Here is a 16,694-nt window from a genome sequence, read left to right as displayed (position 1 = left end):
ATTAAAAAGCGAAAGACGGCATATTTGGGGCACATACTTAGAAATAATAAGTACGAGTTGTTGCAGCTGATTATGAAGGGTAAAATCAAAGGAAAAAAGGGTCCTGGTAGACGACAAATATCTTGGCTGAAAAACATTCGCGACTGGACCGGGTTAAACACACAGATGCTCTTAAGAAAAGCAGAAGATAGAGACGAATTTGCAATGGTTATAGCCAACCTTCATTAGTGGAGACGGCACTAGAAGAAGAAGAAAAAAGCAAACACTGAAGATGTGGAAAGGGAAATGTGTAAACGGTTATGTTCAACAGCGGAAAGAAAATATGAATACACTAAATAGAATAACACTGGAAAACACTGAATAGAAAGACAATTTGAGAGATCGCACTTTGAAATTTACGGTGTCCAAGATTTTTTTTAAAATCAATGATACACGACATGATTCATTTGACTTTTTTTATTAATAACGTAATAATTAATGCAATTAATTTCATTCTAATGTAGATCGTAATTTAGTTAAGCTCTGATCCAGTAATTAAGCTTAATTTATCTAAAATTTCAATAGCTTTGACATCCGATCTACCTTTGCAAACATATAGAGCTAGAGCGAAAAATGTGAGATAAATATATTTAAATAAACATTATTCTCCGAATCGATATTTACTTTTAATCAACCGTATTAAACGTATATTCCCATCCGATGTTTTAATTTAATACTTTTTTTAATTAGAATATTTCAATTAAACTGACATTAGAATATTTAGAATATGACATTACTGTCGGAATTATATGAATGGCACATTTTCAAATTAAATTTTACAAAAAAGATCGCATAATTAGATGTCACTAAGTCTTTATAATCCTCTATAATAAACGTAATGAAATTTAGTAAATGTAAACAGTAGTTTATTTAAATAAAAGTAAAATTCAAAGAATAATAGTGGGATGTCCAGATCGTTGTGTTTGGTCAGATACATACCATGGAGCTTTACTTATCATACGGAGTATTTTGGATTGGTATGTTTGAAGGATTTTCGTATATGAAGGTTTATTACAGCCCCATAGTTCTACTCCATATGCTCAAACTGGTATGAGTATGGTTTTGTACAGAAGCAGGTTATTTTCAAGAGATAACTGAGACCTTTTGTTGAATAGCCAGTTCATATTTTTTAGTTTAAGATCTAGTTGTTTCTGTTTAGTTTTAATGTGCGTTTTTCATGAAGATTTTCATCCAGGTGGAATCCCATGTATTTGACAACTTGTTTTATTGGAATGGTAGTATTATTAATAGAAACTTGTGGACATGTAGATTTTCTTGTTGTAAAAGTAATTTGTACTGATTTACTAGCATAACCATTAATCTTCCATCGCTTAAGCCAGTTTTAAAATTATTCTAAATGATTTTGTACTTTTTGTGATGCTACATTAGAGTCGATATCCATTGCCAAGATTCCCGTGTCATCGGCAAAAGTAGCTAAGAAAGTATCATTGCTGGTTGGAACATCTGCTGTAAATATCAGAAAAAGAAATGGGCCCAGAACGCTACCCTGAGGTACGCCACATTGTATGATGTGGTAATTTGAGTAGCTGTCTTCAATTTTAACTTGGAAGTAACAGTCAGCAAGATACAATTTTTGTATAAAATATAGTGGGTCTGTTACGTGTAATTTCAGTTTGTAGAGAAGACCTTTATGCCATACTCTATCAAATGCCTGTTGTATATCTAGAAACACTCCAGCGCAAAACTTTTTTCGTCGAGAGTTGTTTTAATTACATTTACTATTTTGTGGCATTGTTGGATAGTTGAGTATTCACGTCTAAATCCAAATTGGTGTTGTGGTATAATTTCGTTTATGGGAATAACTTACTTGATTTTATGTAATAGTAGCCTTTCTAATATTTTCGACATTATTGGGAGTAGGCTTATAGGGCGATATGAATTTGCTTGTGTTGCGGGCTTACCAGGTTTCGGAATCATAGTAACATGATCAAATTTTCATTGTATTGGAAAGTAGCGAAGACGTAGTATGCTGTTGTATATTCTTGTTAATACCACCACTGCTTTTCTCGGAAGCTTCTGAAATAATTTTCCGGTTATTAAAGTATAGCCAGAGCTTTTTTAGGATTCAGCATTTTTATTTGTTGTCGAACCTTTTTCGGAGTAAAAGTTGTCAGAGAAAGTGATAGTTGACATGGAGTTTCGAGGCACATTCTTTTATTTTCATCTTCACCGTTGTTAGTAGGTGGTGCTGCGAATACACTTGCAAGAAGCTCTGCGAATAGTGTTGTTTTTTCTACGTTTGTGTGGGCCCGGGTTATATCTGTTTTTCTTTGTTATTGTCAGCCGTTTAAATTTATTTGTAGCTTTCCATATAGAGTGGTATTCATGTGAGAATTTTATACGAGAAGTTTAAAACATAAAACTGGAAAGATTCGTTTTTATCTTCATGTAATGCTCTTTTAAGGTACGTTTCATTTAGTGGATTTCTCATTTGTTTCAATATGCGTCGAACTCTTCTTTTTTTTAGCTACAAGTTTTCACTTATGTGAAGAGGGATATTTTGGTTTTCTTGCACATTTCTTTGGCGCTGTAGCGTTTCTTGCCATCCTGTTGTTAAATAGTCTACTACTTTCTCTACATCTTGGTTTTTTTTAATCTTAGTATGTAGTCTAATCTTTGTATTTATAGAATTTTGAACAACATTCCAGTTTGTTTCTTTAGTTGTGAGTTTGGGTGGTGGTGTTCTTCATATTATGTGTGTTCTTGTTATTATTGTGCTGTGATCTAATGTTAAATCAAAGTTTGACTTTATTGCACTATGGATGTCGGCTATCCCTTTTGTTGTAGCCAAATCTATCAAATGTGGAATTTTTTGGCGTCCGTAGGCCAATATGTGGGTTCTTCAGTTTATAAGTATTTTGTTATTTTGTTAAATGATATTCATGAATGCTCTAACTTTAGGCGTGATTAATCTGGAACCCCACGTGGTGTGTTTGGCATTCCAGTCTGCTGCTACTATGAATTTGGATCCACAAGTTTTTATGAAATCATGATACTCTTCGCTTGAAATGGCATGCCTATAATTATATTCGCCTAACAGAAAAGTGGAATATAAACACTACGGACTCGTGATATATTCATTCCCAAAATCTAGAGATGCTGAAGAAGTATCTACTTGTTACAAAATCACTTATACTGTAACTGATTATATACAAAAGCGTATCAAAAGTAACAAGTAGAAACGCACAAGTAACGACAATCTACACCTCTAAACAAAGACGCATAATTTGCAGTTTTAACAGATATGGATTCAGTAATCCTTACTAATCACATTTATGTCTGTTGAATTTAATTATATAAATATAATTTTTACTTTTAATAGCTCTATAATATGTGTGTGTGTGTGTTGGTATAATTATAGTGTTGGTTTATACTTATAGTGTTATTTAAATAAACTTAGAACTGTGAACATTTTTAAGGTGTTCGCTGTTTTCTCTCAACTGAAGTAATTGTAAACGTGTATAAGCACGAGTTACAAGAAAATCTGGCGTTAATATTGTCCGCTGTTGAGAAAAGAGTAGCCGATAAAGTTGGAGTATCGGATAGTTCTGTGTTTAAAGTTATTAGAGAATATAAAACTACACACACATTAGCTGCACCAAAAAATTTACCACTCGTAAAGGCAAACACGAATCTGTAGATGATTTTGACAAGGTAGCGATAGGAGGAATAGTGCATCAATTCTTTTTTAGAAATGAAATTCCCACGATAGATAGAGTTCTACAACAGGTTAACGACGACCCTAATCTGATGTCAAACGTACTACTTTTTACAAGCTTTTGAAAAAACTTCAATTCAAATTTGAAAATCGTGGCAGGAACAGTATGCTTACAGACAGAGATGACCAAATAGAATATTTGTCACATAGGCAGCTAAGACGGATTTGTTCCTGACGCTCTATGGAGTTTTGAATCAAAGAAAAGTGGAGATTACCATGAGGAAATTGATGAAAAAGGTTTTGAGAGTTGGTTTGAGAAAACTTTACCCAAATTGGAAGCAAATTCTGTGGTTGTAATGGACAATGCGTCGTATCATTCCAGAAAATCTGAAAAGATCCCCACCACATCCTCTAGAAAAGCGGATATCCAAGAATGGCTACATCTAAAAAGCATCCCCTTTGACGACTCACTTCTCAAAGTGCAACTTTTAGCACTTGTTAATATACATAAAAAATAGTATGATAAAATTATGTAGCAGCTAAAAATACAACTTTTAAGTTTGCCGACATGAAAAATGAGTTCTCTTCTTCTTGATGTGCCTATCGGTGACGAATGTTGGCGATCGTCATGGCAATTTTCACCTTATCTCGCACAGCGCGGAAAAGCTGCATAAATGTTGTGTTAAACCAGGTTCTGAGGTTCTTCAACCAGGACGTTCTTCTTCCTGGACCCCGTTGTCCAAATATTTTTCCTAGCAGGATGGCTTGTAGAAGGGCATATCTGGATTCATTTCGCATAATGTGTCCAAAGTACTGTTACTTTCGAGATTTGATGGTGGTCAGTACCTCTCGGTTCTTCTTCATTCTTCTGAGAACCTCCTCATTAGTGACTCGGTCAGTCTACGGGATTTTAAGTATTCTCCGATATAGCCACATCTCAAATACTTCCAATTTTCTGCACATATCTTCGTTTAAGGTCCACGATTCAACACCATAAAAAAGAACAGATTAGACGTAGCATCGCAGCATTCTTACTTTTATACCAAGAGAGAGAGAGAGGTTGTGGCTCTTGAAGAAGGCCCCTATCCGGTTGAAGATGAATCTAGCTTTTGATGTGGAAATGAGTAGCAATGATAAATAAAAGATAAGAAATTATTCGAAATTACATAAACAAAATGGAATATTTTAAAAATGAAAAACTGTAACCCATTTTACTCATTGTACCTATGTAGTTTTCCAGTACTTATTTTTCGTAATTCGATATTACTTATATGTAATAGTAAAAAGTTTTTTTTCATCATTTTCAAAGAAATCCTTTCGTTTTACATCCGCGAAGTATGTTCGTTTGTGCGTTGTCGCCTATGCAATACTTGGGGACGTTTATCGATGGATTCATATATAGTTTTGTCTCCTGAATCAAAATCTGAAAACGGCATTTTGATATATCGAACCATCTTCGACATAACCGGCATCAAAGTCAAAAATAGTGACGTCACAATTCTTCTAAATATACATTCGTTTCTGCTGACACAAATAAATGTTAAATCGAAATCGAAACGTCGACTTAATAAATTTTATTTATTAATGTTAATGTAATGTTAAATGTATAGGTCTATCTACCCAATAATATATGTATAAGTATTTTCCCTAACTTTTCCACAAGAAGAGGTCTCTTTTTATATCATTAATGATAATATTATTACTTATTTCCAAATATTGGTCTTAAAGCGTAAAATGTATAAAAACAACTTTCTATTTTTTGCCTTTTGATTAATACCACAATTATCTAATGATGTGTGAATGACAGTTTACAAAAACTAATAGTAAAGTATACTTCTTTGGAAGATTAATCATTGATTACTATTATTTTAACAGTAATCCTAAAAATTATAAATTAATTTATTTCAAATTCAGATGTTATAGACTTCTAGAATCTTAATACAACCCTGTACAATTATATAAACATCAGGTTTCGTGTATTCTGTGCATGCATTTGTTGACGGCTACTTTTCTGTTAAATGAATTTAGATGGGCTGTAGACTGATGCTACACTGGACGACATGTTTATTTCGATTTTAATGATTGCTGCTTGATTTTTTTCCGTAATATAAGGTTGCACTGCATAGTGTTTAATTTTTGATTTAATAATAACGGCAGAGCCAGTATGTGCTCCTTCGTCTGGATGGTTTGTATAATACACAGTTTAGTAAGGTATCTTAATAACTGTTCTTTATGTGGCATGGCTTTCAAATATTAATAGAATGTCTATATTATTAATTTTTAAAAGCAGTGATATCTCTACTATATGGTTTGAAATGTCATTCTACGATGAAATTCGTAATGACTTGAAAGCTGTTTTGTTACTTTGTTAATGACTGTAGTTAATATGGTTAAAATCATGCTATTTTGGTTTAAAAGTTGAGAGAATATATTTTTAGATTCGTTTAGAAAATTTAATAGTTTATCTGCTAATTCATTGTTGTTATTTTTATTATCTGTATTTATGTTTCCAATGGCAGCATCTCTATAACTGATTCTATTGAAATTATGAGCATGATATTGGGTAGGTATATTTACATTAAGACTGTTGACAGGATTTTGAGTGGTGATTTGTTTTGATTTGTCATTGTATCTGACATTTACTAATTCACGATAAACAGAACATCTTCTATAATTAGAAGAATGGTCTCCGTTGCAGTGAGTGAAATTGCTGACATATGTTTTGGTTTCTTGCAGTCCTTTGTGTTGTGTAATCCAGCGCATTTTACGCAATTATATGGTTTTGCATATTACGTTTTAGTGTGACCATATTCTTGACATCGTGTACATTGTGGTATATTTCTTTTAATTCTCAGTGGTTCTACCCTTATTTTACAACGTTGTATATACTGTAGTTCAAATATTTCTTTGTTGTTCGTTTGAGGCTCGAGGTCCACAAAAAATAATGGTAATGGTTCATGGCTTAATCTGTGTCTGACATTTGTACCGTTCCGTATCTTATGATCCTTTTTCTGGATTTCCGCTTTTATTTCATCTATCGGAAAGGAGTGACATAGGTCTCGAATAACTGATCTGTATACTCTCTTTTCTTTAGGTTGGTATGTATGGTGGACGATGTTTTCCTCTCGTACGTGATGTATTAGTTTTTTGTAGGAATCAGGTGTCTTTGGTAAATTTTTTTATTGTGTTGTTTGTTAAGGCTTTAGTAAAGTAAGTTTCTACTTCTACTGCTTAAGCTTAAATATCTGTTATTTTGTTATAGTCATTCACGCCATATATAAAAATTGAAGGGGTATCATTTACGGAGTTTTCCTGTGGAAGTGGCTGAAATCTACTTGAGAGTGTAATTCGAGCTTCTTCTTCTTTCGAATCTTGACGTTTAAACCTTTTTCTTTTTGATCTTTTTGTTTGCCACGGGTTTTTTATCTGACGTCGAATCATATTCATTATGTGTTTCTGACTTACTTACTATTTGACTTACTTGGTAATACGGATGTATTAGGTTCGTAGGCTCATTCTGCATTACACTTGAAAACTGCACTGTAGCGTACTGAAAATCACTTGATCCTGATTCCTTTTCCCGTTAAAAACATTTTCACTTCACTTTTGTTTCACGTTGACTGGATAAATAAAAATTTATTTATTTGTCAATAATCTATTGAAATTTAGCTAATCTCAAGCTTTTATAATTAACAACAATTTATGCAAATATATTAAAAACAACAATAGCCAAAAGAAAAAGCACTTACACACTGGGATATACATACTTAAACGCAGCGACTGCCCAAAAACTTACTTCGGTCAAACTGGTAGAACTTTTATCAAACGTATAGCAAAACATAAAAAGGGCTTTCAATAATAGAAAAATAGATTCTACGTACGCATTTCACCTTCTTCATAATCATTCTTTTAACCTTCGGCCAGGCGCGCCCTAAATAATTACATCATCAGGCGCGCCGCAGCAATTTGCTGCCATGTAGTTTCTTATTGTTTTCGACACTTTTAATTATTGATTAACTGTATCGTTATTTATTTTGTCAAAAAATAAGAACGTTTTATTAATTTAACTAATTTTAATAAATTGTACAGAAAAAAACTCATCCTTTTGTTTTATTGTAATCTAAAATCAACTGTGATTTCTTAGTATCCATGTCAACTGTACTTTCGTTGTGCATAGACGATAATAGTATGACTGACTTACTTTTACGCGGCACGTAAGAGGTAATCATATAATCTTTTTGAAATCGAAATATGCTAGATTGAACTGCCCTTGATTTATGTGGAAGACATTCTTGAGGAATTTCTCTTTTGTTTTTCTTCAGCGACCCAAGCAGAGTAACTTTCTTCTGCAGCAAATATCTAGCTAACGGAATACTAGTATAAAAATTATCTGTTGTTATGTTTCTTCCTGTCATTTCTACGGACTGTATTAGACGTTTTACAACGTCAAAGGCCGAATTTGATACGTCGTATGGGCCACTTGAGTGTTTACCGCAATATATCTCTAAATTGGCGGTATAAAATGTTTGAGCATCACATAACGCGTACATTTTTATCCCGTACTTAACAGGTTTGTTGGGTATATATTGTATCCAGCTACACCTACCTCTAAAGGGATGGAGCATTTCATCAATTGTTGTATACTCTGACAAATTGTATGAGTTTTGACAATTTTTTATAAATCTGTCAAAAAACGATCTAATGGCCGACAGCTTGTCTATTTTACATCTATCACTCCTTGTATGTTTATCATCAAATCTCAATGAACGTGCAATAAATAGGAAACGTTTGTGGCTCATTACTGCTCGAACAATATCAATCCCTGTGCCATCTTGTTCCCAAAGTTCCACCACATTTGTGTGATTGCCGTGCTTTATGCCAATCAAATAGAGGAGTCCAAAAAGGCCAATAACTCACTCCTGTCCACATTCCTGCAATCTCTATCTCTCAAATATTGCATTTTATCTCTATGTTCATTTATATATAAACTGGTAAAAATTAGAATTTCATCAACCATATCAATATTGATAATAGTAAAAAACGCATCAATTTCTGTTTTTATTTGACGTGCAGTTCCTTTTAATCCCGGTGGTACTCTCATTATATTTTGTTGCTTTGTCTTAGATGTTGCAAAAGAAGTTTTATACCACTTACATGTTTTATCCTTGCCAATGAATGTATCTTCAACGTTTTCGTAAAACACTTTCTTCTCATCTGATATGTCTTGCTCTGAACATGTATCGTCGTGGTTCTCCTCAATTTGTTGTTCATCCAAATCACTATCACTTTCCAATATTTCATCTGTTTCATCTTCAATATCTGTCATATTATTTAGAATTTCCTCTAATTGTGCTTGGGTTAACACTTCCTTTGGATTTTTACGAGACATGGCGTAATCTAAAATTATAAAATATGTTATAATATAGAATTCTACAATAATCTAATATGTTTCATATATATTATTAATTCTTATAAATAATTATATTATTAACAATTTTACTTACCAATAAAATTTCAATTTCTCGAAAAAGATATATAATATATTAGTTATTTAAAAAAAAATGCGCGAATTTCACTACCAGGCGCCTTGCAGCAATTGTCTGCCTCGATGTACTATTCACAATAAAGTACGATAACTAACTAATTGGATTTTGATTTCACAACACGATGTTGGGTACAGACTAAGGATTAACCGATAAGTGAATTTTAAAAATATCACGTATTTTAATGTTTAATGACGAATTTTAAATTCTTCACATTTAAGATAAAGGCCATAAGCTATCTTATCTTGTCATATTAAAACATGACCATTTTTAAATAAAAATCGACCTTTTTACAAATTTTCACAAAATTTTTACAAAACGAATTTTTACAAAATCCAATAAATATTGCCAAATATCAGGATGGGCGTTTTTGAGTGGCCAACCCTATATAATTTATTTTTAGCTGCCGCATATTAAAAAGTGTCGATATTTTTAAAGGACTTGTACCCTTATATGTCTATTTATAAAAAGGTGTAAAATTAGAAAAAAGTAATTGTGAACAAATGATAAACGTTTTAATAAAATAATTTAAAATTACATATATAATATTTTAAAATTTACAAACATTATAGTTGACTCTAAAAATATATCGCCCGTCCACGGTTAATACCGATTTAAGTTCGCCGCCTTTAGTTCAAAACAATTAAGATATCACTAAAATGAGATTTTTAACCAAATAATATTTAATATACACTGCAAAATAATTACTAATTTGTTTCCATTAACTTATTATGTATGTATTTCATTTACGAAAAGATCTTTTACTTTACTGTATGTCTTAGAATTTATATAGTGATAGAAGACATTGACTTCGTGATAAAATTAGTCATTTGCAATATTTTTAAAGAGATTAGACGGGCGAAATATGTGTTCAAACATTTAATATAATTCAATCAAAAGATTGAAATATATTAAATGACCACTGATTTTTTATCTTACAATGTCTTACGGTATTACTGCTACAATAATAAATTATTTTGATGTTTTATCCCATTTCTTGTGGTTCCTTATATAGTTATTATTAATCATACCATGGCAATAATGGTAAAGATGGTTCTATTGATCTATTTTTTTATGTACTTGTATGATTTCTTCCAAATTTTGACACTCTTTATAAGGACTTTCGGCATCTTTCTTCTCGTTAGATTTTTTGAACCTGCTCTGTCTTACACGCAATTCGTGGATTAACTCTCTATTGCTGGATAGACTATCCGTTCGTACGACCCCCTTAAAAGAAGGTTTAGGAATTAATCCTTGACCATAAGGATTAACGTAAATCGGTGACTGACCATCCATTGGATTGAAATCTAGTTCTTGTAGTGGGGTTTTGAGTATAGAAGGACTTCTTAAAGGAGCGTCATAGTACCCATGTTGATTAAAGTGATTGTTTTCAGAAACATTTCGCATATATTCATTATCAGCAGTATGTTCGTTTTTGTAGTGTGTATTTTGGTTTGAAACATTACTATTTTGATGTGAGTAATGAATTTGTGCAAAATTTATATTTTGGTGATAATTTTCACTGTTTGGACGAATATTGTTATAATTAAAGTGAAGGAAATCTTCAGGTGAGTTCACAAAGACTGGTGATATTGGTGATGCTGGTTTAAAATCGCCATTACTAGGTGTTAATAGTTTCTGGTCTCGATCTTCCAATCTAAAAATAAAATTAATAAATAAATATCGTGACTAAGGATTTGGATAATATTGCTTAAGTTTAACCAAATATTGCCCAGCATTGCATTTTCGCAACAATTGATATAACTCACTATGGCGACATCTTTTGGAAAATGATATGACTTATTCGAGCAGTTAAAGTTCAGATTTATTTCACAACTGATTACTATGTATGTTTTATTTGGGCATTATAGCATATTGAAAGTTGTAGATTAATTTTGACTTCTGTGAACACGTGTTTTTAGTTAGTATTAAGTCGTTTATGTATAAATTAACTGGACAAAAATTTGGATTTTGGTAGCAGCGTATTGTTAAACCATAAAAAAAGATATCTCTATCAAACAAGTGCTATTATTTTATCTATGCTAGTTGGTACAACTGCCCAATTATCTGTGTTGCAATTTCGCAACACTAGGCACAAGGCATATTATTAGTACATAAAATAATTTTTGTTCTATAAGGTGAAAATAAGATGTCAAATTAACTTGAATCGACCAGTTTCGGTCGTACTAGTAATAATAGTGGTCCTAAAAAAATTTTAACGAATCAAAGGTACCTAAAATTATGGCCATGCTGGAAGAATCGAACTTTATGGAGTCGGCTTCCAGGTAAAAATATTATACACAGTATAAATTAATTATATCATCAACTTATTTATGAAATATCAAGCATTTTTTGATAAAGGTTAAAGTTGAGATGAAATTAACAAAGGTAAATTTCCTACTTTTACTAATTCTCTTTTTCAAAATTATCTTTTATTTGGTTTTACTCGTATGCTTGGCAATATATACCTCCGGGATTTCCTTTAATATAATTACGAATCGGTCGAGATGTTTGTAGTTTATGTGTTTACATGATATAATGAAATACATGTTATCCATAATTTCCAATAAATATTTAGTAGGAGAGTTTCAAACGTATATGAAAATATCAAAGGCCATACGCAGAGAGAACTTTGAAATAAAGGTCAACATCTAAAATACCAATATTGTAACAGTATCATAAAATAAATTGTAAGTCTATTTTTTGGATGAAATCTATATATAAGTGCCTACTCCTCTATTTATTACACAGAGTACGGGAAATAGGGTTGGATTTAACGTTTAAACTCGATGTCGATGTGTGATATAGATACAAAAAAACAGTTAAATAAATAAATATTTTCACCTAAATTAAAAGCAAAATTGTTTTCCTAAGTTTAAAATATGACAGTGATGTCTGAAACCATGACAAAACTAAGAGACACCATGGTAAGGGAACTTTTACTACCCATTGAAATGGATATAGAAAATTTCTGGACGCCCGCTGGACCAGAAAAAGACGTGTATTTATTTTTATGGAATATGAAGTATTGATCCTGTTAAGATCCTCTATATCCCCTGTAAGTGCTCTATATTCCTTCAAAACTTTAAAACCGTCAACAAACTAGGAGCAGTTGGACTGCTAAAGCAGTACTGTAAGTTTATGGGGAGAATGTATAACAGCATTTAGTCTGCCTGTTCGAATGCCAGCTTTTACTCGTTCAGTTTCCTCTAAGCGCTTTAAGTACAATTTTTTGTACTGTCGCCCTATGGATAGGAGAATGGTTTGAGAAAGTATCGTTGAACAAGTTGGCTACTTCAGTATTAAGATCTTTTTCTACGGCCTCATCAATAAAACAGTAATTTAAATTTGATCAAATGAAAGGCAGGTATCGAGCACAGTTTATTAATCCTTTTTTTACCAGTGACGTATATATACGGTTTGGGGAAAAGTTCGACTGTTCCCAGTGACGTATATATACGTTCTCGAGTGAAAACTTTTTTAATACCATGCCGTTTGTATACGGCATCAAATTTGCACAGGAATTACACTAAAAGACAGCACTTTTGATTTAACTTACAGATTACATGTTTGTTTAATAATTTTGAAATTAAATACTATTAGATTCTTTAATATAAATTGTTAAGTAAATAAATAAGTAAGTAATAGTTAAATAATAAATGATACATATATATTATAAGCTTTACAAAAATAGTCCTTAATTTGATTGGTATAGTAAACCTCAGATTAATTACTATGGTTTATTTTCTTGAATAGTTTGTGTTTTATGTCAGCACAAGCAGTGTCCTCACTTCGTATTATTATGTTGATATCTACATTCATGATAGAGGTGTTTAAAGCCTTGTATACTTGATTGATTATGTCAACTCACACTATTAGTAGCAACACTCCGGTATGTTCACTTTTTTGAAATACAACTTTGTGTATTTGAGTCTAACTTGACGTTATTCTTGATCGTGCGTGTTCGAGATATAGTTGCTAAACATTTGTAATTAACAACCTGGTGACCTTCTTATCTTTGATAGACCTTTGAAGTGTTAGCTTGGTAATTTTGCTTACTCAATTTTAAAACAACGTGGCCAAATGATGTTATCTAGAGTTAAATACAAAACTTATTGTTTAGATAACAAACAACATCAATGCTTCTGGAATTCTGTTTTTCCTCCATGTTCTCCGAATTCTGTCCTTTTACTCACTTTCTATTTACTTTTGTTCTTCGCACATTGTACATAATACTAACTTAATTCTATTTTTTCTTATAAAAAACTGAATGTTTAATTTTGATGGTTCATAAGTTAAACTTTTGCTTTACTTCCATCTTTTATAGAGCTGGATTTATTTGTATAGTTAATCTTTTGCAAATTTTCCTGTGGATGTATGCTTATAATAAAGTAAAAAGATAAAACCAATACAATTGGGAAATAATAAAAGAATAATGTAGAAATAATAAGATGCAAAAAAGATAATACAAATGTCTACTCCAGCAGTTCTATCATACTTTTGTGTAAACAAAACAGTATCTAAATTTACGTTAAAAAATTACCTTGTTGGTGATGGTGAACTTGATCCTTCGGACAAATGTTTGTTATAAGAATTAGCTTTATCAGAATCGCGGTCCGAACCATCCTCTGAACTCATCCTTGTTATGGCTGCTTCAATTTCTTCGGCTTTTTTGAGCTTCTTTTCTTGCTTGTTTTTTAGTGACTGTACTAACTTCTTTTTTAATTCAAAATCTGATAACTCGCCTAGAAAAATTACAATAAAGTATAATTGTAAAAAAATTAGTTAATGAAAAATATAACTTTAACATTGATTCAGAAGCTTTATCTAAAATAATATGATTTTCTTCAGGATATTTACTGTTCCTGGCACACATAAAAGTTATTCTAAAAAAAGAGATTGTCATTTTTTAAGATAAGCTTCTGTACTGGCGTTTTATTTCTTTTTTCTCTATAGTAAAATGTTGAGGAGAGCCTCACGGAACCAGCGCCATGGGTAGCGTCACGAAATGGCGATTCTTTACATCGATTCACTACTCTCGATCAATTCGTTTCTAGTCATCATATATTTATTCCAAGCAGGTTTAAATTTAAAATTACATGAAAAATAACCAACAAAATAAAGCCATTAAATGAAAAGTAAAAAATTAAAAGAATATCTGTCAATAAAAGATGTAGTAAAATGATCTCGTAGGCGGTGGTCCATGCTGTCGAGGTGCAAGCCATCGGGGAAGAAAACTCTGGATGACTTTGGTATTTGCTATACGGAATAGCTGAGTTGAGGTCTTTCTATACCATGCTCTCAGTCTTCTTCATCCTGGGTCCCTTTTTCCTTTAATTTTACCTTGAAAAATGCATTGGTGTACCTAATATCTGCGTTGATTTTTTATTATATGTAACAAGTACTGCAGCTTACGGCCCTTTAAGATGTTGACCAAATCCACGGTTATGTTCATCCTCCGTAGTACTTCTTCATTGGTGACTTTGTCTGTCCACGGTATCTTCAGGATCCTTCTATATAACCATAGCTCAAAAGCTGGAAGTTTTGATAGAGTTTCCGCCTTCAATGTCCACGTTTCTACTTCGTACTTACTTCTTAATTGCTTTAATGGTCATATAGAGTACATTCTGCTATTGTTCTTTATGATGCCACTTTTACGGTTTTTAATATTCTCTTCTTTGTTATAAATATTATGTATGAATATAAACATTTAGTTATTATTTTTTTCCAAAATAAAATATAAGTATATATACCGTAAGCTCAGGATGTCGATAATAGATAGTTAAGTCAGTCTACGATCAGTTGCCGTATTCCCGTAAATACTTTAAAAAAGCGAAATTAATTTAATGTTATTTATATGGTATACTTTTATTTTATTAAAAAAACATACAGAAGTTAAAACAATTCACAATTGTATTTAGGTATATAAAAACATATAGTTAAAATTTTTGCAAGTGTCGTCAAAATTTATAGAGTAGCATAACGTTTTCGATCTAATATGATCATCCTCAGTGCTTATGTAGTTGAAGCTAACAATGAATTTGTGGCTATGACATCCATATATGAGTTTACATCTTTCCAAAATTAAATTATATGGTGACTCTAGGTCGATGACATTGAATAAAATTTAATACTTAAGGAGCTACAAGTCTCCCTGTTCGGTTTTTTAACACGTGGTTCTTGTCAGTTAAAACGATTGTGAGTTGGTCTGTGGAATGTTTTAAATTATAATGATACAGCAATATTAAAATAGATTCAAATAACTTACCATAGACATTACTTTTAAAAACACCCATTTCCATTTCGGGCATTTTCTTCTTAAACATCTGGTTGTACGAACACTCAGCCTCATGGTGCCAAAGATCTGTACCGAACTTTAATCTCGTGGGACAACCTCTATTTCTAAATACACAAGGAAATATTATAATGCTGGATAATATCTCGTATCCCAAATTTCTGATACAATCTGGTGGGACACCGTTAGAGTGGATACATCTGTGGCAGATGTTTTTTCCATCAGATCGGATATAGACTGGCTCACAAGATAGATAACTTTCGCATTGGACGCATTTTATAAAGTCGAGAAGTTTTTCTGGAATGGCTACTAGTCTAATATCTGAAACAAAATTTATTACTTAGAAATTAGAATTCGTATTTTATACAGATAAAATTACAAAAACTATGCGTAAATAAACATATGGTTGAACTTTGTAATATGCATAAAAAAATATTTTTAAAACAAACATTTGGAAACACTTAACAAAGGTATCTAAAGAAATTGACGGATATGCTATTGAGATTTTATTCAGCAGCTACTACAAATCAAAAACTAAAACTGAACAATTTTATGTTCTTATCCTTTATCTCTACGTACCACCATATTTAAAAAACAGAGCTAAATTTTATGAAATAAAATTCTAATATTTTTGTAGCTGATTCTTTAATGCTACATAGGCCTCTCGTACGGCGTTTTCCGTTCTGCCAACAATTTTGACATCATCAGCATAGGCCAGGATTTGCACTGATTTATTATATATTGAACCAGTGGTTGTGATTTGTGACATATGTATTACTTTTTCCAGAGCCAGATTAAACAGTATACAGCAGAGAGGGTCTCCTTGGCGCAGCCCATTGTTATAAAAGGTTCAGGCAGTTTCACCTGAATGCGTACTCTACATTCAACTTTTTCAAGGGTTAGTTTTGTTAAATATACCAACTGATTTAGTATTTCTATCACTTTCGTTGTTATGAACATTTCTCTTCTATTTACAAAGTCGTAAGATGCTATGTATGTAATTTAGAACCGAAATTTCTCTGTGTTTAGAGCATTCAAAGATATCTCATTTTTTGTGTATGGTGCAAAGTATTCCAACATTCCAATCATTGGGAAGGGATTTATGTGTCCATTTTTCTTTTATAAGCTGCTGTAATGC

At 31.9% G+C, this 16,694-nt stretch overlaps 2 protein-coding genes across 4 annotated transcripts in view; one reads left to right on the top strand and one right to left on the bottom strand.

Moving 5' to 3' along the window:
- LOC140448094 (probable G-protein coupled receptor CG31760) overlaps nucleotides 1–16,694 on the top strand; it is a 412,547-nt gene that overhangs the window by 134,136 nt on the left and 261,717 nt on the right. The window lies entirely within an intron of this gene.
- The window catches only part of LOC140448096 (uncharacterized), a 61,193-nt gene continuing 54,253 nt past the window's right edge, over nucleotides 9,755–16,694 (bottom strand). Inside the window, exons 4-6 of the mRNA XM_072541155.1 lie at nucleotides 15,530–15,877; nucleotides 13,805–14,006; nucleotides 9,755–10,918 (exon numbers count right to left, since the gene is read on the bottom strand). Of these exons, the coding sequence (XP_072397256.1) occupies nucleotides 10,318–10,918; nucleotides 13,805–14,006; nucleotides 15,530–15,877 (1,151 nt within the window). The 3' untranslated portion in view covers nucleotides 9,755–10,317. The remainder of the gene's footprint in view (nucleotides 10,919–13,804; nucleotides 14,007–15,529; nucleotides 15,878–16,694) is intronic.

Source organism: Diabrotica undecimpunctata, chromosome 8 (genome assembly GCF_040954645.1).
Source record: "Diabrotica undecimpunctata isolate CICGRU chromosome 8, icDiaUnde3, whole genome shotgun sequence".
NCBI lineage: Eukaryota > Metazoa > Arthropoda > Insecta > Coleoptera > Chrysomelidae > Diabrotica > Diabrotica undecimpunctata.
Note: the sequence above shows the minus strand (reverse complement) of the source record. Positions and strands in the feature narration are given on the sequence as shown.